The sequence below is a fragment of the Natator depressus genome, chromosome 2, assembly GCF_965152275.1.
Source record: "Natator depressus isolate rNatDep1 chromosome 2, rNatDep2.hap1, whole genome shotgun sequence".
In the NCBI taxonomy this organism is placed as follows: domain Eukaryota; kingdom Metazoa; phylum Chordata; order Testudines; family Cheloniidae; genus Natator; species Natator depressus.
The window spans coordinates 155749411-155775221 of NC_134235.1; the positions used below are offsets into that span (position 1 = coordinate 155749411).

The window sequence follows — 25811 nt, forward strand, 5'->3', positions numbered from 1 at the left end:
ATTTGAAATAGAGACAAGCCATTGTCTATGAGCAAGTGTTACTGGTATATGCTGTAATAGCTTTCATGAAGCAAATATTCATCCTGTCACAATACAGCTTTGTAAGTCAAATATTGTACTAAACAGGCAGTTGTGACAGTCCCCAACTCCCATCCCTCTAAAAAGAGAGGAGGTTGATGGCAGAGAAGTTTCAGTAAAGGGTCCTTACCTAATAAATGCACTTTCCTCTTGATCTGTTAGAGCCTGGATTCAGTGACTTTCCAAACACACTACAGAGCTTATCTGTTTTCCTTGACTTGTACCAGAGGTGTGAGAGAGGATGGTTAGGTTATAGAGTGCTTGGTTAAGGATTAGTTGGTTATGGGGGAGATGTCCATTTTTTTCATTACATGGTATAATTGTTTTTTGTTATCATTCTGTCCAGCACCCAAAGTTCTTGAATAGTTACTGGTTTGTAAATTAAAAAAACAATTCAAAGGCAGCATGACTATTCTATTATAGCTTTGTTAGAAAAGAAACTGAGTAGTTCATCGTTGCACATGTAGAGCTGCAATAATCCAATTGGGCAGACAATTAATATGTACAGAAAAGCATATTCATTCCACAGAGAGAGTAAACATGGTACCTTTCCCTTTGTTAGGTATACATAGAGAACTATTGTCAGGAAGTAAGTAATGCAAGGCAGCACTCTTACTTAATCATTTCTGTGAAGGTTAGTTATTTACCACTGACCAAGGGGAGCGGTATAGGATGGAAGGAAGAAATTGTGAATCAGTTTTAAAAAATGTGTATCTCCGTGTTTTCTAAATCAACACTTAACTTGCACCTTACCTTCATGTTATCCTAATGGTTAACATTCTTCAGTCTAATTTTTGTGCCTGATGTTTAAGAATTAAATGTTAGAAAAGCGAAAAGGACTTGAGGTATTTATTCCAGTTTTGTGAGTCTATTTTGAGAAAATATCAAAGTTGAATTAAAGGGCACCATAACATGGTCACCATAGGACTGTTCCTCCACCATACTGGTCAGCTCTGTTCTGATTGTAAGCGAAAACGGGTTTTCAGTTGCACACAGGATTCTTTTATATTTCAGTTAAGTACCCCTTCCTCTTTACAAGAGCAGAGCAGTATGAGGGGACATTCAGCATGTTTACTTTATGGTGTTCAGAGGTTTGAGGCTTGGGGAAAAAAAACTGATTAATGAATTCATTAATGACTTAGTGAAATAAAAGTATTACCTCCTCTCCCACCCACCTTTTTTTTCTTCTTCACACTTAGTGAGATGTAAATATGTTATAACCTTCTACACCTGCACTAATTTGATTGACCAGTTTTTTTAAAAACGAATTATTTTGGTATGGCACCTCACTTCATGTGAAAGCATTAATAGCAGATTTCCTTTTTAGTACATTTTAAGTTTATAGATAATCTTGGTCTAGATAAAACTTAGTCTTGCCATGAGTGGAGAGGACTGGACTAGGTGACCTCTCTAAATCCTTCCAGTCCTATGATTCCAGACACTATGGATCTAGTTTGCAGCAATGCTCAATTATGGCTTTTACTTCCAGATGGCATTATATAGTATAAACAACAAGGACTCCTTGGTGTTTTTGTGGATACAGACTAACACGGCTACCCCCGATACTTGACATTATATAATATAGTTGATCTCTTTTAAACAATTGAATGCAAAAATACTTTTTTTTCTGTTTAAAGTTCATTACCATTTGGCATTCATTATTGTATTTTCCACAATATCACTTAATTACTTCTAATTTAACCACCACAGTTCATGTAATTTTTTTAACTAACTGAAATACACAGGTATATTTACACATGCTATTTCTAGAGATAACTACTATATAAGGATGTAGATAGTTGTTGTCCCAAGATCCACCATCTGCAGAGTTGTAGATCAAAAAAGGCTTAGCCACTTTTATTATTAACATATGTTTATAACAACAGCAGCAATTTTTTAAGAACCTTTCAGGGACGTAACCAAATAAATAAATAAATAATAGTCCCTGTCCTAAGGATTTTACAATCCAAGTTAGATACAGTGATGGGACGCAGGGAGATGACATCACATTGAGGAGGAGAGGGAGACATACACAAAACAAGGTGACAAAGTTGCTTGCAGGTAATATGATATTTAATCTGTTTAACTTAGTTGCTTGAACAGACAGACAAAAAATAATCCTTGGAAAAGCCATGTGTTCACTGTGTCAGCTCCCTGAAACCAATGCTCTTTGAGGTCCCTAGCACCTGTCCCAGGAACTCATAATTTAGGACATTGGCTCCCAAACTGTGGTCAGCAGATCCCTTTCTACTGGTTTGTAGAATAAAATGTCTAAGCAACAAGTGGCCGTGGACTAGGAAGTTGAAAGAGGACATTGTAAAAGAAATGTAGACTAAGTGGTCTGTAGAATACAATGTGGAGAACTACTCTCATATAGAATATCTCCTCCTCACCGTGATATTCACTATTCAATGAGAAAACCTGGATTTGTGCTGGAAATGGCCCACCTTGATTATCATACACATTGTAAGGAGAGTGATCACTTTACATAAGCTATTACCAGCAGGAGAGTGGGGTGTGGGGGGAGAGAAAACCTTTTGTAGTGATAAACACCCATTTTTTCATGATTTGTTTGTATAAAAACAAACATCTTCTATATTTTTCACAGTATGCATCCGATGAAGTGAGCTGTAGCTCACGAAAGCTTATGCTCAAATAAATTGGTTAGTCTCTAAGGTGCCACAAGTACTCCTTTTCTTTTTGCGAATACAGAGTAACACGGCTGTTACTCTGAAACCTGTCAATGAGACTGTAATCCCTAGAATATGGCCTGGGGGTGGGGTGAGGTGGGGTGTCCACTAGTACTTCTCCCAGTGGTGGTGTGCGGTTAGTTCCTCAGTGCTGGTTTTCTGTTACCCCTTAACCATATTCTATGGCAAGGCCAATAGATGCTGTAGCATTCTGGTGCAGCACTAGTGGGATGGTAAAACAATAGTAAATGTAACTCTGTTAAACTCCCCTTCTTCCTGCACCTCAGTTTAACTCTTCGCTGAAGCACAGACTAGAGTTCTGTCTGGTAATGCTACAGCTGTTGTATGTGAAACCCTGATAACAGCTGTTAATAGTTACCAGTCCATTTCAGAGAGAGACTACCATACACTGTCTTACTAAAACATTTAATGCACACAGTAAACAGTATAAAATATGGTAAATGGTATTTGGAAAACTATGAATAACCTTTAAACAAAAGCTATTAGTAAATCTATTGGTGTTTGTTTTACAGAGTTCCCCACTCTGTTTCTGTTACATACATTAAAATATAAAGTTTCAAGATAATATCTTTTATACTTCAGTGCGCGCGCACACAAATACATTCCCCTCTGATTTTCTCTCAGAGAAGTCTCTGTAGTGTGGCCATAATATGTTCTGTGTGTCACCTGGACTCCCCAGAGCTTGAGAAGAGTGGGAACATCTGTCTTTCAACACTTCAGAACCTGTCAGCAAACAGTCTGGGGATCTCCATAGCTAGTCCTATTCCAGCCCTTGGGTTAACAGCTGACTGCTCCTCAGTTGCCGAGGAAACAGAAATCTGCAGCCTGTGTTCAAAATGGTACAGATATTGGGATCAGCATATAAATCATCCATTCCCTCGATCTCTGTAAGGCTCTAATTCTATAGGGCACCATCTTCTCCCCATAAGCGCAGCTAAGTCAGGCAAGAATTTAAAAACCCTCACCACACTAAGCTCTGCTCCATTCTCTCTCTCTAAATGAGGCAGAATCGCAGTTTAGAGCAGTTAGCTGATAGCTAAATGTAAGTTCCGCTGGCTCTGTAGCCTCTAGGGTAACAAATGCTCACCCCAGCTCTCCTTCTGGGTCTATGACACAGACCACAGTGGACAAAACATCCCAATGGAGGGCTTCTCTAGTAAGTAAAGCTGGAATAGCATTGCTCTGCATCCAAAGTTCTACATGACTGGGATGCAGCCCTCACAGCACATCTCATGGTTTTACGATGATCAGCTGCTGAGTCCACGGGGCTCCCTTTTTAACTCATATATTCATAACCTTCCCCCTCCCCTCCGCCACCTGATGCTCTGATAGGCTCAGCTTTTGGAGGGTGACCCGCCAGGCGGATTGACCACAATGAAAAGTTCCTGTACAGATTCAGAAACAGCTACTGAGCATGTCTAGTAACTGCCACACCCTAGTTCTGAATGCTCTGTGCCCTGATTAAGTTGCCCTCCATGTCCTTCCCACCCTCCAAACTGTTTCTCTCCTTTGTTGAATCAAACAAGTTCAAATGCTGCAGTATAAAGCATGTAAGTTACACAGGCAGAAGATATATTAAAAATCCGTCTTACTGAATTAAATCTAAAAATGAAGTATACACTGGATACAGTATTCCTCTTGTTTAATTTGCTATTTTAAAAAAAAATTCATCTTCTGCCAAACTTTTTTATTCAGAATGCAGAACTGTCTCGTAAAGGTCTTCCGGAGGGAAGCTAGAGGTTTTGTCAGCTAAGAAAGTTTGGGACAGCAGATGGATAGGACCATGGGATAAGGACATTAGTTGTACGTTTCAGTGATCAAAAGTGAAATATTTAACACTGTTGGCATTTTAAATTGTCATTATTAGGTTTCAGGTTAACACATCATTGAGATAAAGGGAGCAATTTACACTTCCGGAAATGTTTCAGGCTGTCTGCAGTCATCTCTGTCCAATTTGTTTGTATGCTTGGTTCATGTTACAGAAGAATTAGAAATGTAAATATTTGTTAAAATATTTTAAAAGAAGGCTTATATTCTGGAGCACAATTTATCATCAAATTCCATGGCAGCAAAATCACAAAGCACATCTCCTCTTGCAGAAAATGACAAAGCCACCAATTTTTTCATCTCTGGACCTAGATTTAATGATCTGGCCCACTTAAGTAAAAACCACCTTGATAGAACAAAATGTGGTGGAAAACTTTCAGTAAGAAAACTTTTTCCTGACTTTCCGAGGTAGGCAGTTCCTTCTAGGGTGTTTCTTCTAGATCTGTGTTCCAAATCCTCTTCCAAGCTGCTGTGTTGGGGTTGGGAACCAGAACCATCAAGGTCAATGCCTCTTTATATTTGGATGGGGCTGTTGGTCTTGCTATATACAACCCTGTTGGTTCCCAGACTGTGGACCACCAGTGATCTGTGGAGCAGTTGATGGTCCACAGAGAGCTGATTGGTGACACGGTGCTGGCTCTCCTTCTTGCTTTCAGTTTCTCCATCATATTGAGAAAAGCTAAACATATATTAAATACTCTCCTAGTCTTTTCCATTTAAGCAATTGCTGTAGTTGACACAGGGATTTTATGGTTGCAGAGAGGAGCGGAGTGATTTATGCAATCATGAATGTGCGAGGAGCTGTCCACAAGACAATATCTCTATTGAGATGTGGACCACATTTGGAAAAACCCCTGCTCTTCCTAGTCAAGCTGCTCTGTAATGAACATCAATTAACTTGCCTTTGCTCCCTGTACTGTATCGTACACATGTGCATGCAGTTATGCTTTTGTCTGCAGGCTTTCTGTATAAGCAGCCATTCTGCCTTGCATTTTGGGCACAAGTATACTGCAACTCTGCTAACTGCAAGGGCTGTGCCACTTTCATTTGTGTCTTCAGCATGTGGTTTTTGCAGAGCATCAGCAGTGCCTTCTGTAGTCTTTGTGGGCCATGACAAAGAGCTCCATCTTGAGTGATAAGGAGTATTTTATTAAACGATCTGAATCCTGACACTGCTGTGCACTAGTATAATTTATGATTGCAGATAAACTTTTTTGTTAGCTGGCTTTGTGGTAGAAATGAAATGCTGGGGTTAGTTTAATATTTCTTCAGTGATCCACAAAATCTTTAATTATTTTCCTGGGTTCAGGTTCTACTTCCTGTATAGAATTAAGCCCTCAGGTCTTGAAATTGTTTTTTTAGATTAGAATTGTGGTATACTTTGTTCCAATTCTCCTGAAGATATTTATCCTATGTTCGCTTATTGTTTTTGACAGGTCATCTGAACAAGAATCACCAAAGTGAGTTTTCTTATAAGCATACAAACATTCTACTGTTGAAAATGGGGATTTCAGATATGAACTAAAATTATGAATGAATGAAATCTTTGAAGCCTTTCTATTTAAATAGTTAGAAAATGTCTTAAAAAAATCTTTAAAAAAATCTCAAAACTAAGCTTTAGAAATATGTTGAATTCTAATATGTCAGTAAGCATCCAAACATCGTAATTTGCGAAGTGTCACTTCTTTAAATTGCTCTGTAGAATATATAGTAAAAGTTTAATTATGCTAAAATCTGTTGGTGATTTATCTGGTAATTCTTTATATAGTACCAAAAACATTAAATTAAGCAGTTTGGAAGTCACATCCATCCCTAGTACTGTTAACTTTTCCTGCACTGGGGAATCATTATGGACTGTAATCTGATGTTACAAGAGAAATGTGAACATTTGCTATATTCCTCAAAGATTATGTTAGTGTGATCCACTTACACGTCTAACTTTGGTATCTTTATAATACTGATTTATATTTGAATCATAAATATCTTGAGGTATACAATATTCATAACAATAATTACTAGAGAAACCAAAATCTTACCCCACTAAGCCCGAGAGACTACTGTTTTGTATGTCATTAGACTGCTGACAAGAAGATCCCCCTGTGCATCTCTGCTGCTACAACTTCCAGAACACAGTGCTGAAATGAAGAATACCTAATCCTTCAAAGTAAACATGCACTCCTTCTTGTATTAGTGTAAAACTTCTGCCAATCTGCTCCAACTAATCCTCCGCTGTTCAATACAAGAAGTGAGGTAGTTGGAGTGCATGTAGATAAATGCTGGAACTCAAATTTTTGCACACCACTACAAATAATGGCACATTCTCTTAGAACTTCCTATTTATTATTGCACCCTACCTCATCCCGAACCATTTCCAATGGCTCTTTCCAGCTCCAGGGAACAGAGTTAAAATTGCATTATAGGGATGATGTGTACTTTAACTTAATTTTCTATGTCTTGGTTTTCAGAGGGTTGTTTTTGTTGCTCTAGCTCTTCTTGTCCTGGTTTTCAGAAGTTTGGGTATAGCTGAATTCAATATTCTGGCACGGCAGAAGGCACTGCTGGGCAACCATAACTGCATTAACGAGGTTTTGGTGAAGTTCATTTCCTTGTCATTTTTAAGAATAGTTTCTCAGTATCCCCATGTTCCACAGCCCAGCTCTTTTTTTACTTCCTCTGGCTCCTTGTTAATGATTGCCTTGGCCACAGGATGCACTGGCTAGATGTTAGTCACTTCACTGCCTCTGCATCATCTTTGTGACTTCTTTCTCTCTGCCTGTATCACAGCCTGATTCTCCTCCTTCAGTGTACTTCCACAGGGAAGGGTGGGCATTGGAATGGGACCCACAGGCTATGGAGCTGGAGAGAGAAGGCAGGAACTATGCAAGGACTAGCCTGGAGTCAGTGGGGAACATTTTCTGAAGAGAGAGGGTTTTGGGGAACAGAATTCAAAGCCCCCAACGTTTCCTACTGCACAGCTTTCCTTTGCATCCCACTCTTTCCTGCACTGCTCCAACAACCCTTTAATTGCTCCTAAATTCTTCCCCACTGCTCAGAATTCCCCACCACTGGTCCGACACTGCTCCATGACCTCCAATGGTCACCACCTCATGCCCACTGCTCTCACTTCTCACCCCCCGCAAACCCCCACTACTCTGAGCACTGTTCCTCCCTCATCCTTGCCAAGTCCACTACCCCAGACCTGGGCCTAGTGTATGGGGAAGGAGCTCTACACATCCATCTGCAGCATAGGAAGCTCAGAGAGGTGTGAAGTGGTTCATTAATATCAGTGAGTTGTTCTGTGCTGAATGTCCCCCTACTATCTCAGTGCTGTGTACTGTGCCATTTTACTGAACATGCTCATACCCAGCTCCCCACCCTTCCTCAGTTTTAAAGGGGAAACAGAAAAAGGAGCTATAGATGTGGGAAGGCTTGGGGAGGCAGAGATGAAACTTCTATAAACTTTACCCTTAATAACTTTTTCAGTATTTTCAATATTGCTTCCCCAACAGCTGGATAAATGCCAAGTGGCTGAGATCAGTTTCAGGAGGATTAGAGGCATAGTTTGAGCCCCAGATGTACGCAAAAAAGTTTTAAAAAACCAGATGATTTTATCAACAGATGTTGGGTTTTTTTGAGGGGTAGCGCATATCTCATGAATGCCTTGTTCAAATGACCCCAAATTTTGACCAAATCACCTTATTCCCCACCCCCATGAGGCATGGTAAATTTGAAGATAATCCAAGTAATGGATTTTAGAGCATTTAGAATAGTCTGCTGTTAAATAGAAAGTGACGCTCAACTTTAACTGGCGCTCTGCTATAAGAAGTTGACATTACATGTTCGTAATTACTACTGTATGTTGAGTTTAGACCCATGAATATCAGTACCTTTTTAATGTACTTTCTTTTTCTTTTAATGAAGGAATGTATTGGAAAATAGTCCAACACAGAACTGTCTGACTCATACCTCACCTGTTGCCTTGTCCCAGTCTCCCAATGGAGTTGGTAACTTTTCAGGCTCTTATCCATTGGATGGGGTGGACAAACAGTTTTTAGAAACATATGACAATGTCACCAAAGGGAGCTTAACAGAAGATTCCAGTCAGTACTACTGTGATAAGGTAAGTTGTTTAACGGAGAAGGCCTAGTATAAATGTGCATCCAGTCTGTGAGATAAAGCATTCATAGGGTTATTCCAGCAGTGTTAACTTGACTGTTGCACAATTTACATGTTTAATGGCATGCACTAATAAGAGTAAGTCTGGTTTATTAAGATTTACATTTACCAAAGAGGAAAACACTATGCAATGTGGCAGGCAAGTCTGCCAGCTCTGTGGCTTTTCCATAGGCTCCAAATTTTCAGACCCACCTGCAAAAAAAAAACCCTAATTTAAGGGGAAAGCCCCATATAGTTGTCTGCCCTTCACCCTAGTTCCCCATCTCCGGAGGAAGAAAAGCCAGTCAGAGCTGTTATACATGCCAATAGACAGCAGTGCCCCTCAGCATATACAGCAGGCAACAGCTGCCCACCACTCTCTGGCTCCCCTTGCCCCTCAATCTCTCTGACCCCTTTTCCCCATCCCCTCCGGAGAGAGCTGCTGCCCAGGGCCCCCCATCTCCCTCACTACTACCAACTCCAGTGCTGTGCTGACTATTCCCAAGCACCATACCTAGCCCTGAAGCCCCCTTATTGCTTCCCCTCCCCAGCCTCACAAGTCTTCCAGGGGTCTAACAACCTTCTACTCCCCTCCTGTTTTCTTGACTGCTACCCTCACCCTTCTCCCCCTCCATACTGCCGAACTAAACCACTTGTGGGAAGTGGGGTGGGGGAGAGGTGTATGGTAGAGTAAAAATGCCTAGGGTGTGGCAGGGAATGCAAGGGTGGAGGGTGGAATAGCTAAAATTGAGCCTCTTGATGGGGAGTGTGAAATGCTATTGGTGGAAGATTAAATTCAAATGCTTCAGGGCAGAGAAGGGGGATAATAGGAATGAAATGTTGCGGATGGTGGATAAAATGACATTCCTTGGGGTGAAGGACTGAAATGTTGATGTGGGCAAGCGAGGAAGAGGAAAACAATCAAATGCTGGGATTTCCTATTCCCTCTTCTCCCCCCCTCCCCTTTTTTTTGCCTTTCCCTAGTTCTAAACAGTTTTATGTAAATATACTGAAATTTATGCAAGTTAAATTTGCATAATTTGCAACAAATTTGCATGCCCTGTGCTTTTTAGTGTGAGGATATTGGCAGTTCACTTAATATATTTTAACAGTTTCTAAAACTAGCACCCGGTGCTTGCTGTCCTTAAGGGTTTAAATCCATAGCTGAATCAGTTGGATGGATATGTGCATGTAGAGCTGGTCAAAAAATGGACTCCGTCCTGGTGGTAATATCGACATTTTGAATTGAAACAAAAAGATGTAATTTCTTGTGGAATTCAGATACATAAAAATGTTTCATTTTGATGATGTTAAAACATTGTATTATAACACATAATATATAATATAATGTGAAAGTCAAACGCAAATTAAATGAGACAAGAAAGTTGAAATTAATCATTTAGATTTTTCCCATCAAAAAGATTGTCATCAGCGTGTCTCTGCAAAAAGTTTTGATTTTAGCAAAACATTTCAATGACACTTAATTTTCTTATGGAAAATTGTTCAGTAAGATTTTTCAACCTGCTCTGTGTGCAGCCATTACTTTCTAAGTTTTGCACTTTAGATTATAGTTTCGAAAAATCTCAGTATGCTCAGCATGCAATTTTCCAATGCCAGTAACTCAGTCTAATCGCAGTTAATTCTACTGTGGATCCATAAAGTGAACCACCCCTCAATTAAGATTATGTTAATGCCAATTTTTACACCTCAAACTTCAGACACTCTGGCTTGTGGGACTCTTCAAAAAGATTCCAAATATACTTTTTTATGGAAACATTTATTTTTTGTAGTTCTTGAAATCAATAATGTCTAGCCTACTTTTGTCTGAAACTTAACAAAAAGTCCTCTTTGGCAAGGGATCATGCATTGAGGAGGTGATCATTTCTAAAAATTGTGGGCAACAGGCTTGTGATCAAAACCATTATGCATCATTAATTGTGGTAGTCTCTGCCACTTCCAGTATAATAAACAGCAAAATACAAACAGTTTTTGTGTACTGTACAATCCTAGCTCCTCGTCATTTTTACCATGTTTACTTTTTCTAATATGAATTAATAGGAAATATTGTGTTCTTTTTGCCATTATTTTGTGTAAAGAAATAGAAAATGTTAAGAAGATTTTTTTTTCAATGTGTTGCAGAATGAAGTAATTGATGGAGATTTGCTTTTGGTGCGAATCACTCCAGATGAAGATGGGAAATTTGGATTTAATCTGAAGGTAAAAAGGGAGCCTTAAAATCTCATGAACATGCAATATAGTTAAGTAACTAGTGTCTTAACTGAACAAATCAATATTGTTTTCCATTTTTTATATCCATGTTTACATCAGAGGTAAGAGATTAAGGGATATGATGAGCCTTTGCTGTCCCACAAGGATTTTTTTTTTGAAGAGTTAAAAACTCTAGCCAAGATTTTTCAGAAATAGGTGTTTAAGATTAAGTTCCTAAATTGCTTATATAGGCACCCAAATAATGGCCTCATTGGCTAAAGTAAGTATCCAACTGCTTCTGTTGTCTTTAGTAGAAGTTGCTGTATGTCCAACACATCTGAAAAGCAGATCATTTATTCAGGTGCCTACCAGTGGACTATGGAGCCTAACTTCAGGCGCTCATTTTTGGAGAACTAGGCCCTTCATGTTTTACAATCAACAAAACATGTTAATGGTGTGTGTGCACCCAGTGGTGAACCAGTTATTGCAAAGGTGACAACTAGTAAATGAAGGAATTGGAGAAGGAGGTGCAGCGGCAGCTTCCGTAATTTCTGATTAATGTCCATTTTAAGGCCCTGTTACACTGCCTGAATATATAAATATATATATAAAGTGGCTATAGTGAAAATGAGAACCAGGCTGCAGTTCTAGCATCTGATCTGATCTGCCACTTATTTGTGGGCATTGTTAGGTCACCTGTTTCACTCACGAGTCCTGGGGAAGATGTATTTTATGTCCATAAGACTTCGGTGTCACATAAAATAAAAAAGGGATAAAAAACCAGCATCACTTGGAGATTCATAGTTTGATCCTGCAAGATGCTGAGTTCTCTGGTCCCAGTTCAGCATAGCACTTAAGCATGAGTACTGAGCACCTTGCGAGGTCAAGCCCATGACAGTGAAGTACAAAACATAAATTTTATATTCACATAGGAACAAAAAATAGACTATTTGTTGTATAATGTACTGCTTACATTCTAATGGTATCTTTATAGTCACTGTTTACTTAACATCTTTTAGGGTGGTGTTGATCAAAAAATGCCTCTGGTGGTGTCAAGAATAACTCCAGGATCATCTGTAAGTAAATCCTCATGTAGTTTTTCAGTGTATGGCTTTGTAGCAAAGCTAATTTTTTTCCAGTGTCTGTACACATGAAGTATATTGTAACACATAGCTGAAATGTCTTTTTTATGACTAGTACAATAGATACATCATCTAAATCAAATTTGGGAGGACAAATGTCATTTTATTTTAAGTTTTTATTTTGAGCACATGCTTCAAAGTATATTTTCCAAACTTCTATACCAATTGAGATAATACCAATTATAATTTGATATGAATTCTGTGTGGTTTCTGCTGCAGTCTGCATACTGCAGATGTTTCAAAAGGAAAGGTTTCATTGTAATTAGACCACAGTATAATACAAGAATTCTCTAACTTTTTTGTAGCACAGACAACATCACAATAGAGAAATTGACTTGTGTCCCACATCCTGCCCCAATCATGAATGTGTGGCCCACATTACCTATCTTTGTCATCATGTAACATCCGTGTGGCAGCTACAGCTTGCTTTTTTTCAGCTTTCATGAACAAATAGAATTACGCAAATTAATGAATTTGTAGTTGTCTCAAAGAAATGTATGAACTGAAAACAGAGGAGCCAGCCCCACGTGACCAGTTAGTGCTCTCCTGGCAGACCACCAAGCAAGTGAACAAGGGGCAGCAACGTTTGGGAACCTTTTATCCAATCCATTAGATTTGTTTTATGGGAAAGAGGTAACTTTACATGGCAACTAAAGGCAACAAGTTACATTTTCTGAAAGTACAATAGAACCTCAGAGTTATGAACACCTTGGGAATGGAGGTTGTTCATAACCCTGAAATATTCATTACTCTGAACAAAACATTATGGTGGTTCTTTCAAAAGTTTACAACTTTTGACTTAATACAGCTTTGAAACTTTACTATGCAGAAGAAAAAAACCTGCTTTTAACCATCTTAATTTAAATGAAAAAAGCACTAGAACAGTTTCCTTACCTTATCAAATCTTTTTTAAACTTTACCTTTATTTATTTAGTTATTTACATTTAACACACTACTGTACTGTATTTGCCTTTTTTTTTTTTTTTTTTTTGGTCTCTGCTGCCGCCTGATTGCATATTTTCAGTTCCAAATGAGGGGTTTGGTTGACCGGTCAGTTCATAACTCTGGTGTTTGTAACTCTGAGGTTCTACTGTACTTCAAGATTAATGTTGATCTTACCATTTTCCACAAAAAGTAAAGTGTATCAGTTCCTGATTGCTTAATAAGATGATGTAGCTGACAGGCAAATGTTCACTTTTAATGTGGTGTGCAGAGCATTTGAAGGCTATTCTGACTACAAAACTAGAAATTCTTAATGTTATAATCTTTTCATCCTTTTTGCTACTTCATTAATTTGCTCTGGAATGACTCATTATTGGGACATTTCCCATCCAGGCAACTACATGGTATATTCCCACATTATCTTTCCAGATTGTGAAAGTCACTTTTTTTCTCTTCCCGAAAGAGTTCTGGAATTATTTGAACAAACATATGCAACCAAATAAATCAGGTGTTTTCCCTTCTAAATCCGAAAGTAATTGAAAATATAATTTAAAGCAATATACCTCTAGTTAAGGAACAATACTCATCTGGGAATACCTGTGGGTAGATTAACTTTTGTGGCTGTAGTGAAGGGAGATCCATCTAGCTACTTTGGGTGGAAGACAATGCAAGAATGAAGAAGTGGAACTATAGTTAAATGTAGGTGACATTTAAAAGTACTTCATGTTAAAAAGTCAATAGTTTAATGTCCTAACAGGATAATGAGGAAGCCATTACAATTATAATTGATTCAACCTCAGATTGAAAACAGTATGGGGAATTTTTAGGACCAAGAAAGAAGTGCTTCATATTATATCAAACTTTGGCATTCTTAAACAGGATGAAAAGCCATTAGCACCATTGTCTTGAAAAGTTTGATCTCTGAAAAAAAAAAATTGTATTGTACCTGCATTGAAAGGATTGATTCCTCTCCTCGATCCCTTTTTCTCTGTCTACATTGTGGATTCCTTGGTAAGTGGCTGACTAACAGCAAGCATTCTTGGTGACTGACAGAGAAGAATGTCAACTTCCAGGCAAACTGTTAATCACTGTAAAATGTTTATGCGTCACAATCCACTCTCTGCTTTCTTGTTTGACTCACTTGATTAAATCTGGGCCTACACTAAAAAGTTAGGTCAACCCAGCTACATCACTCAGGGGTGTGGAAAAATCTAACCCCCTGAGCAACATCATTAAGCCAACCTAACCTCCAGGGTAGACAGTGCTCGGTTGATGGAAGAATTCTTCTGTCCACATGGCTACCGCTTCTCAGGGATGTGGATTAACTTCAGTGATGGGAGAACCCCTCGAATCGTTGTAGAGAGAATCTACACTGAAGCACTACAGTAGCGCAGCTACAGCGCGGCAGCCGTGCCACTGCACAGTTTCTAGTGAAGAAGTAGCCTTGCTGTAGAATAGAATCTCAAAGATACTAACACCAGAGTTACGGACTTACTGGTCAACCAGACACCCTGTGGAACCAGAAGTCATCAATCAAGCAGCAGCGCAGACCAAAAAAAAAAGCAAATACTGTACTGCCTTGGGGCTTTAGCCCTGGGGCTCAAGGCTTCCACCACAGTGGGGTTGGGCCAGCAGCCGCATGTTTGGCGGGGGAGTTCAGGGCTTCTGACCCTTTGGAGCCTTGGGGCCCAGGGCTTTAGGCCAGGGGGAGCACTGGAGCTCGGGTCTTAAGCCCCGCAGGGGGCATAAAGTCTCAGGGCTTCAGCCACAAGGGGTTGGGGCTATAGTCGCGAGGATGGAGGGTCAGACCTCCAGGTGCGGGTGGGGAGCTCGGGACTCAGGGCTTTAGACTGGGGAGAGCGCTGGGGCTTGAAGCTTTAGCCCCATGGCTCCGCTCCCGGCTTCAGCCCCTCTGGGGCACTGGACTCGGAGCTTTCATTACGAGGAGAGCACTAGTTTCAGTCCCAGCACTCCTCCCCGTAGCTAACGCCCCAAGCCCTAACTGAAGCTGAGAGCAGAGCAGTGGGGAGCCCCAGCGTCCCCCCACAGGGCTGAAGCCAGGAATGGAGCCGCAGAGCTGAATCCCCAAGCCCCAGCTCTCCCCCCAGGTCTAAAGCCCTTAGTCCCGGTGCTCCCATGGGACAGAAGGCCAGAGCCCTGGTGCCCCAAGGGTCAGAAACCCCGATCCTGTTGTGGCTGTCCTTTAAGATTTTTTCTTTGCCTTTTTGCATTTTTTCCCTTCTTTGTTCATCATTTTCAGTTCTCTCCATTACAACTATTTTCCCTTCTTTCTTTCCCTCTTTTTTTGTCTGTCTTAGAACACCCACACACCTCAGCACACTGCCTCTTCCCTTTTTCCATGCTGGAACTGCAGCTTTTCCATTTTGCTTATGTTCTGTCTTCCATTTCACTATTTTCTTTCCCCCTTATCTGATTGTGTCTTTCACACTCCCACTTGTTAGTTTCAGTCTTCTTAGCATATGTGCAACATGCCTCAGGTGGTACGTGACCATGATGCATCACCAAATTTGGTCCGCTGGTTGTTCTCTTGTTTCTCTCCCTACCTACTCAGATCACCCTTTTCTTCCTGCAGATTTCCCCTTTTTGTCTTTCTCTCCCTCTTGGTTTTGCCAGTCTCACCATTTCTTTTCATCATCTATTATTTCTGCCTGCAAATGCGATATGCCATTAGCCCATTTCTCTTCCTCAGTCCATCAGCTGTTCCCCATTCAGCCTGAAACATGTAAACCAAGGCAGGGAGGAAAGTGCTAATCCGGACGACTTGTTCCCAGTCCTGTTTTTTGACAGCACAAACAACACTGGGTGAACAGACATTGATTAGCGAAGCTCTGCAACACCAACAAGTATAGGTGGGGGAGCAATTAAGATTAGGTTGAAAGGATGGGCAGATCTCTAGCATCTAGACTTCATTCTGATGCTGCTGGGTGCCTCCAGAACAGAATATCTGTTTTTGCCAGCAACAAGCAAACATGAGTGATTTTGTTCTGCTTCTAGCAGGCCTCTCCCAGAGAGATTTTGACTCCACAGGATCCTTGCTCAGACAGCCTTGCTTTGGCCTTAGATCTGCTGAGTCCTAAAGAGCACTGGTGAAGAACAGAGGAGAAATTCCAAAGCCCAATGCCGAGTCCAGTACAGGGAGGATTCTAGCAGATCTTCACACAATCAGGGAGTGTTCACAGCATGCGTGGCACACCTAAATCCTGCCACCTTCTGTGGCTGCAGGGGCAGGAATAGGATTTGCCCCTAAGTGTGGCGCCTGTGGGTGCTGGAGATCAAAGGACCTGTCCACACCACCTTACTTTGAAAATTGCTGATGGGGAGGCAGGAATAAAGTTGCTAACTCCCTGGTAGAATTTGATCACTTCTCCCCTGTGGAACAAGAAGAAGCTTGTATGAATCTAACAAAAAATGCATAACTCATCAGTTGTGTTTATAGTTCAGTAAAACCAATGATGTGTAATACAGGAACAGCCCTCATATATGGTATTTAATATTAATCTTCAGTTTCCATGTATGATGATGGAGCAAAACTAACATTATAAAGCATTTTTACTCAATACAAATTGAAACTTACTCCTATTTTTTGCTATTTTAATCACTCTGCTCTCTTTTATGTGTGTGAGACATTTTTCAACATCTTTCTAAAAGTCCATATTTCTAAATATTTTCAAAATCTTGCTAAAAGTCCAGATTGTGAAGCTCGGATGCATCAAACATATCAAGTTATGGCTGCTTGGTAAATATAGGTGCCAAAGTATTAGAAACTTTTGCATCGCTGTTAATAGGCTGTGTGAACTGTTACTCTCATCTTCATTCTGAAGCCACTAGAACAATTTTAGATCTGAATCCTCTGACATAGCTTCTGATACAAGGGCAAGACTTTGTCAGGAGAATAACTTTGTCTTTGCTGCACGATGAATTCAGTCTCCCTGAGATTAGAAATGTTCTACTGAAGGTGTTGGATAAACTGACATTTTTTTCTTTGGTTGTGAAACAGGCTGATACATGTATTCCAAAACTGAATGAAGGTGATCAGATAGTGTTAATCAATGGTCGAGACATCTCAGAGCATACTCATGACCAAGTGGTAATGTTTATAAAAGCCAGCAGAGAACTGCACACAAGAGAGCTTGCACTTCTGGTCAGGCGGAAAGGTAACTGCACTAAGGATTTTAAATGTAATTGAGACTGTCATGCCTTTAAATTGTGGCTTTTTCCCCTTGCAATTTACTTTAATATATTAATAATCAAGAGTTATTCTGTGAATGGGTCTGTACTGAAATAGAGTGGTAGCATTTGAGATCTTCTCTCTTCTTGATTACTAACACACACGTTTGAGTCAATAGTCTTATACATTCAAGTGAGGAGCACTTCAACTCAGAATACTTTTTTTTGCATCATACAACTGCAGTTTTGTGAGGTTTTAGTCAAAGTGAAGAGTATTGACCCAAGTGGGTGAATATTCTGAGAAAACTAAACAATACTAATTTTAAATAAAAAATATGGCAGCAAGTTTCTGCTTAATTTTAATTTTTTCAATGGTACAAATAAGTAGTTTCTTGCACAAAAACATTTTGGTAAACATTTTAAAACAGAGTGCCATTTTCTAAAACTTCTATTCCAGATGTGGAAATAACACTAAATTCTCCACACCACAAACATACAGTGAAAAATGTAATTTACAACAAATCCAGAAGGCTCATTTTGTCATTCTTGTAATGGGCATATTTATAAGTTTTGTTCTAAATTTCAATAGGTGAAATTCATGGGTTTCTTCCTGTGGTGGTGGTGGTTACCTGTTTGCCTCCTCAAAAATTGACGCGATAGGGTTGCTGGTGTACCATTAGATTAAGCTTTTGAAATCTGGATGCCTAGTATCCTACCCATATTTAGGCACCTAAATCATTGGTCTCGTTTTTCAAAGGAGTTGAACACCTGCCACTCTTACGGATTTGTGCAGACCTGGGGTTGGTCAGCATGTGTAAAACTATGGCCAAATTTATTTAGATGCCTCAGTTTGGGGTTAGTAGCCTAACTTGCAGCATCAAGGAGGATTGAAAATGTCCATTATACTCAAGTAAGTTTTAACATAAGTAAAGATTGCTACTGGACGCATATAAAAAGTCTATATTTGCCTATCTGTCTTTCAGTTGCTAAACCCTTGGTTGAGACCAAGTCAGAAGATGAAGCAGATTCCCAGAATTTTCTAGAATCCATTATTCGCACGTATTCAGAGTACAGTGACACACTAGAGGGGTCTATGGAACAACTGAAGAAAGGTCTGGAAAGCGGGACAGTACTCATTCAATTTGAGGTAGGTAACATTAAATTCAGTTACCTGGTGGTTCTGACTGAGGAGTGACTTTAAGGCATTTGGACATTTATCACTCCCATTCAACCCCATCTCAACAGGTTTAATACATCCCCCTCTCTCTCATGCTCACTCTTACACTCTCAACCATATTGGGGAACAGTTAGTTATTGGTCTTGCATGAAACACTATGTGTTGAAAAAAATCGGTGTTTAAGGTTTTTAGTTCAACCACCAGAGGCGCCTCCCTTCATCTTAATTTTATGAATTCTCTTCATGCCAAAAATAAAGTTTTCTGACAGAAGTCATACCAGTGTGCACTTGATAGTTTCCTGTGTCACACAATGAAAATGCAGGATTATCTTTTATGAATGCACGTAACAGTTTATCACTTTCTTTTCCCCTACTGTGCTTTGCTGTGCTTTACATGGAGTAACAAAAGGCGCTTACTCCGTCCGGGCCTTTATCTCCTACAAGTTTATATATTTCTGTGGTATGTGTTTCTGTGTTGTAGAGGGAGAATCTTCATATCTATCAGGAAGTGGTCTGGAACATAAAATATCTGAGTTCTCTTTCTGGCTCCCATACATACTGCTTGTGTGACCAGGGGCAAATCACTTAGTCATACTGTGAATCAGTTCCCCATGTGTAAAATGGAGATACTTCCATACCTCACAGAGCTGTTGCATGGAAAAATTCATGTATGTATGTGATGTGCTCAGATATATTTGTAATGAGTGTCATAAACACTCCACAAATAAAATAAATTTCAATATAGTTTATCAAATTAATTTCTTCACTACAGAAATTGCTGATTAAACCAGGGAATTAGGAGTAAAATTAAGAACAGCCATACTGGGTCAGACCAGTGATCCATCTAAGCCAGTACCTGTCTTCCAACAATGGCCGGTGTCAGATGTTTCAGAGGGAATGAACAGAACAAACAGATCAAATGATCCATCCTCGTGTTGTCCAGTCCCAGCATCTGGCAGTCTGAGGCTTGGGAACACCCAAAGCATGGGGTTGCATCTTGGCTAGTAGCCATTAATGGACCTATCCTCCATAAACTTATCTAATTATTTTTTTAACCCAGTTATACTTTTGGCCTTCACAACATCCCCTGGCAATGAGTCCCACAGGTGGACTGTGGGAAGAAGTACTTCCTTCTGTTTGTTTTAAATCTGCTGTCTATTAATTTCATTTGGTGATCCCTGGTTCTTGTGTTTATGTGAAGGGGTAAATAACACTTCCTTATTCACTTTCTCCACACCCTTCATGATTTTTCAGACCTCTATCCATAGCCCCTCTTAGGCTTCTCTTTTCTAAACTGCCCACTCCCAATCTTTTTAATCTCTCCTCCTATGGAAACTGTTCCATACCCCTCATCATTTTTGTTGCCTTTCTCTGTTCTTCAGTTGTTCTTCAATGCTTTTCTTGTGACAAGGTAATTCAGTGAACCAAACCTGGGTCTGTATGTCCCTCTTGCTCTCAGGGCCTCAAACTCTCATTTATAGTGATTTATGATGTCCTCTTTTCCCCCCAATACATGTGGGCCATTAATGTCAAATTCCCCAGATACAGAGTAGCCCACTCTACAGCCCAGAAGCTTGATGAGCAAAGGGATCTTTTGTTTCCCTCTAACTGCTCAAATTTTGTTTCTTCCCTCCCTTGTCCCCATGCATAGCAAAAGATTTTATGGCAACGCATTCCTGCTGAGGTGTGGGTTTTGACCTGTTGCATAAAACACTTCATGATTTAGGTCCCTATTCCTGAATTATGCTCTGGGATCTAAGATTTCATTTTTAAAAGCTATTTTTCTATCCCTTCTGGTTATGAAATTAACTTTACAAACATGAACAGATTGTAAATAATGCTGCAATGATTTTCTGAGCCTGCTCACTGTCTTAAACAGTAACTTCAAGAAATGTGAACTGCCCCATGCATCTGAATATGTTGTTAATTGTGAAATCTGAGGCCTGGTCTACACTGGGGGGGGGAGGTGTCAATCTAAGTTACGCAACTTCAGCTATATGAATAACGAAGCTGAAGTTGACGTACTTAGATCAACTTACCGCGGTGTCTTCACTGTGGTAAGTCGATGGCTGACGCTCCCCTGTCGACTCTGCTTCCACTTCTCGCTCCTGTGGAGTACCGGAGTTGACAGGAGAGCGCTCGGCAGTCGATTTATTGCGTCTAGATTAGATGCGATAAATTGACACCCCCTCCTGCTGGATCACTACCCGTCAATCCAGTGGGTAATGTAGACAAGCCCGCAAGGTGCAAGTTTAAATATCAAATTTAACTAGTTTGCTGTTGATCATTAACAGAATTAACCTGCTGGTGAGTTTATCTCACAGACTCAAATTGCTTTCCAGCCCCTACCCAGGTGCCAAAACCTCAAGCTTACCACCTGACAACTTTTATGTTCATTTGCTGATACAAAAAATATGCAGCACAGTGAGAACTTAAACTGTGGGGACAGCATAAAATAAGCTCAATTTAATATAAAAATGAATAAAATAGGGGCTACAGTGCTGATTGTATTGTTCATTTTCATACTGAAATCAATCAACACCTCCATTTTTAAAAATGAATGGAACTCTTCCTAAACTCTCAATCAGCTGCACCAAAGTGATGATGAAACCTGGAGACCTTGCCACAAAATTTAAGGGCAAATTACCTTGCCATTCAAGGGATTTTGTATATAATGTTTGCAGTTGTCCCAAAAGATTTCAAGTTTCTTACCATCCCTTCATCTTTTTAGATCCCTTCGTAGTATTTCTCTATCCCTTTTGGAGTTTCCAACTGCACTCAATGTAGCAGCCTCTGTAAATTTCATTAATAAGTTTATCCCCTTTTTTTGAGATCACTGATGATCATGTTAAATAAAACAATAAAAAGGACTTTTTCCTTCTCTTATCCCAGTAGATACTTGCCCAGCTCAGTCAACATTGTTCATCTTTACCCCTTTTCCAGTTTTTGACATTTTTCAGTCTATGCGTCCATTCATACAGCCAAGCTAATAAGACAGAGGTGAGCACACTATCTCTAAAGCTATGTTAATACTGCACTCTTCTTTCAGCAGTGTGTAGAGTATATACTCAGGGTAGCCCCATTAGCATGGGTGTAAGGAGCAGTGTAGACAATGAGGCACAGCTTACCTGGGTACAGACACGCCTAAAAGGTGTGGATGTGTACCCAAGTATGTACCCTATATGGCTCTCTACTCTCACCCAAGCTGTGCCATCCCAACTCTACTGCTATTTTTACTTTGTAGTGTCCCACTGCCTCTCAGCTGCTGGAGCCTTTCCCCACCACGGGGAAAGATTCTGTCAGCTCTCCACCTCTAGAGCCTTTCCCCACTCAGGTAAGGAAGGACTCCAGCAGTGGGGAAAGTCTCCGCCAGCTCCCCACTGCTAGATTCTTCTTCCACTGCCTCCCTCCTGTCAGAGCCTTTCACTGACATGTGTAGCTACAGTGTGGCTGCAGCTTGCTTTTTGTTTGGCATGTAGCTACACATACCTAGTGTCCTGCGTGGATACATTTATTTCCACGGATATAAAACAGACACCAGGCTCACCAGCAGCTGTCCCTGGTCACACTAGTGTGTGCAAGTGGCTCACAAGCTCGCACACAGGAATCCCTTCTGCGCAGCGGCATGTGTCTCCTGTCTGGGAGCTTGCGAGCCACTTTCACATGCTACTGTGACCAGGGAGAGCTGCCGGTGATCCTGGTGCCCACCCAGTGGGCAGGGCTGGGGGCAGTACAGCCACACCAGAGGAGCTCCCCGGGCTGGGTGCTGGCTCCTGTGAGCGGCAGCCTGACGTGCTTCTGCTTTTGTCACTGCGGTTTCTGGTAGAGCCCTGCAGCTCCGCAGATATCCCCATCGGCAGATATAAATGTTGTATCCGCACAGGGCTCTACACATACCTTACACTCCACTGAAAGGTGGTGTGTAGTGGAGACATAGCCCTAGTAAGTGGACTACCTCATTTGCACTAGCTGAATTTTATTATCTCTAGAGATAGAGAGCATTGCATTATTCCAAGAAAACAGTAATTGCCAGGATCAGTTTTCCATTTTTGAAAAACAGTCCCACATATGTTTACTTCAGATTTCTGGTAGTTCCCTGGTTCTCCAGGAATTTTTTTGGAGATAGTCAGTGGTTCCTTAGCCAGTTCCTTAATTCTAGGATGCAAAGTAATTAGTTTATATCATAGACTTAATCTATTAAAATTCAGTTTTAAAAGTGGTTTTGAATTATGGGCTCATAAAACACCTTTAAAATATAAAATTTCTTATGAGAAGCTCTATATGTTTCCCCAGAGTTGTGGGGAGGGGAGATGGAGAAGAAAAAATTTCTAAAACTGTCCTTTGATATGTTCAGTATGTGGTGGAACAAGGGGAATGTGGAGTTTGCAGTGGCAACCATTGCTAATAGGCTTTGGTTTCTTATAATAGCTAAGCAGATCTTCAAATACGATGTGATAAAACAGAAAGCCATTCATTTACCTGCTGTGCTTAGAAATTCTTTCTGGTGAGTGGACTTTAACATAATACATTTTAAGCCGTGAAGGACTCTGAAAACTCTGAGCTGAGATCTTGACATTAATAATATCTTTGTCTTCCACTAAAAGCACAAATCGCTAATCAAACCAAAAGCTGAACCTAAATTTTAATTGATGCAAGTATTTAAAAAATGTACTAACTAGGTCTCTTCCCATGTGAGTTTTTCTCCTGCTTATGCTGTTCAAACTGAAAATGTATAGCAAACTGTGATACTGAGTATCAGGATTCAGTTAACCTTATAGAGGAACTAATTTTCAACACGTTCTCTTGGTAACCACAGATTTTTATGTAAAAAGATATTCTGTCAGCATCCTGTTGCTTTTACTCTGTGTATGGAATCTTATACTAAAGTCTATATTGTTTTAAAATGGCAAGATACATTAAGCTCTTTGGAAGAATTAAAATTCCCCCAAATTCTTCAAGATTTATTAGGGATTAGATTCTTAAACCTTCTTTTACTTCAAAAAGGTAAAAGTAGAGTTGGGGGTGGGGGATGGAAATATATAAACATAATTTAAATATGTATTGTGTGTATATATACATCGTGCTTTGTAAACAGATCTTCATTTTAAGATAAGTTAATTCTGTTGATTTGAAGGAAATAAAGACTTACGCTTGAGCTGTTCACTTGTTCTGCCAAGTAATGACAGGGTGAAAATTTTAAGACCTTCAGGCCTGAAAGTTTGTGATCTGTTTTCTTTATAAATAATTCTCAGTATCTCTACAACATTGAAGAGAACATAAAGATGAAATAAGACTGTGACCCCTGTAAAACAGAATAATATTTCAATACCCTTTACAGGAAGCGTTTTTTTTTAAGATCACAGTAAAAGATAGTAAGTGGGCTTGGCCTTAATAATACTGTAATAATACTTAATAGAACTGCGAAGGAAGATAAATTGATAATCATAAAAGGTATAAGCCAATTAAGTTATACATTTCTTAGGATCTTGAAAAATTGTTTCTCATATTATATTAGGGCTGTCAATTGCATGAGTTAACTGCGATTAACTCAAAAAAATTAATCACGATTAATCACCGTTTTAATCGCACTGTTAAACAATAGAATACCAATTGAAATGTATTAACTATTTTTGGATTTTTCTACATTTTCAAATATATTTAAATTACAACCACAGAATACAAAGCGTACATTGCTCACACTATATTATTTTTATTACAAATATTTGCACTGTAAAAATGATAAACAAAAGAAACAGTATTTTTCAGTTCACCTCATACAAGTGCTGTAGTGCAATATCTTTATCGTGAAAGTGCAACTTACAAATGTAGAATTTTTTTATTACATAACTGCACTCAAAAACAGAACAATGTAAACTTTAGAGCCTACAAATCCACTCAGTCCTACTTCTTGTTCAGCCAATCACTAAGACAAACACGTTTGTTTACATTTACGGGAGATAATGCTGCAGCTTCTTATTTACAATGTCACCTAAAAGTGAGAACGGCCATTTGCATGGGACTTTTGTAGCCGGCATTGCAAGGTCTTTACATGCCAGATATGCTAAACATTCGTATGTCCCTTCATGCTTCAGCCACCATTCCAGAGGACGTGCTTCCATGCTGATGACGCTCATTAAAAAAAATGTGTTAATTAAATTTGTGACTGAACTCCTTGGGTGAGAATTGTATGTTTCCAGCTCTATTTTACCCGCATTCTGCAATGTATTTCATGTTATAGCAGTCTTGGATGATGACTCAGCACTTTGTTCATGTTAAGAACACTTTCACTGCAGATTTGACAAAACGCAAAGAAGGTACCAAAGTGAGATTTCTAAAGATAGCTGCAGCACCTGGCCCAAGGTTTAAGGATCTGAAGTGCCTTCCAAAATATGAGAGGGATGAGGTGTGGAGCATGCTTTCAGAAGTCTTTAAAAAGCAACACTCCGATGCGGAAACTACAGAACCCGAAACAACAAAAAAGAAAATCAACCTTTTGCTGGTGGCATTTGACTCGGATAATGAAAATGAACATGCATCGGTCCGCAGTGCTTTGGATTGTTATCGAGCAGAACCCATAATCAGCATGGACGCATGCCCTCTGGAATGGTGGTTGAAGCATAAATGGACATATGAATCTTTAATGTGTCTGGAATGTAAATATTGTGCGATGCTGGCTACAACAGTGCCATGCGAACACCTGTTCTTACTTTCAGGTGACATTGTGAACAAGAAGCGGGCAGCATTATTTTCTGCAAATGTAAACAAACTTGTTTGTCTGATCAATTGACTGAACAAGAAATAGGACTGAGTGAACTTATAAGCTCTAAAGTTTTACATTTTTTTATTTTTGAATGCAGGTTTTTTTGGTACGTAATTTTACATGTGTAAGTTCAACTTTCATGATAAAGAGATCACACTACAGTACTTGGATGAGGTGAATTGAAAAATACTGTTTATTTTGTTTTTTACAGTGCAAATATTAGTAATAAAAAAATAACGTGAGCACTGTCCACTTTTTATTGTGTTGTAATTGAAATCAATATATTTGAAAATGTAGAAAACATCCAAACAATTTAAATAAATAATATTCTATTATTGTTTAACAGTGCAATTAATCGTGCTTAATTTTTTAATCACTTGACAGCCCCTATATATATATTAAGTCACTTGACATATATATGTTGCAAAATGAAGCTCTTGTATGTCAAGACATACCAAAACTATAGTCACACTCACAGTCATAACATTTGGGGGGGTGGGGGGGAGTTAAAAATTTAATTACATAGTCACATAAAAATTTTCCCTGCAGTAGACTCTGTACCTTGGTCAATACATTCCCTTGCCTCATTGTCTGCACGTCATCCATATAGGCCCAGTGTGTTTT

General features: G+C 39.6%; 1 protein-coding gene across 1 annotated transcript in view; it reads left to right on the forward strand.

Annotated features, from left to right (window-relative positions):
* The window catches only part of PTPN3 (protein tyrosine phosphatase non-receptor type 3), a 192350-nt gene that overhangs the window by 118373 nt on the left and 48166 nt on the right, over positions 1–25811 (forward strand). The window contains exons 14-19 of the mRNA XM_074945195.1: positions 6053–6076; positions 8538–8736; positions 10911–10988; positions 11999–12055; positions 17082–17238; positions 18235–18398. Of these exons, the coding sequence (XP_074801296.1) occupies positions 6053–6076; positions 8538–8736; positions 10911–10988; positions 11999–12055; positions 17082–17238; positions 18235–18398 (679 nt within the window). The remainder of the gene's footprint in view (positions 1–6052; positions 6077–8537; positions 8737–10910; positions 10989–11998; positions 12056–17081; positions 17239–18234; positions 18399–25811) is intronic.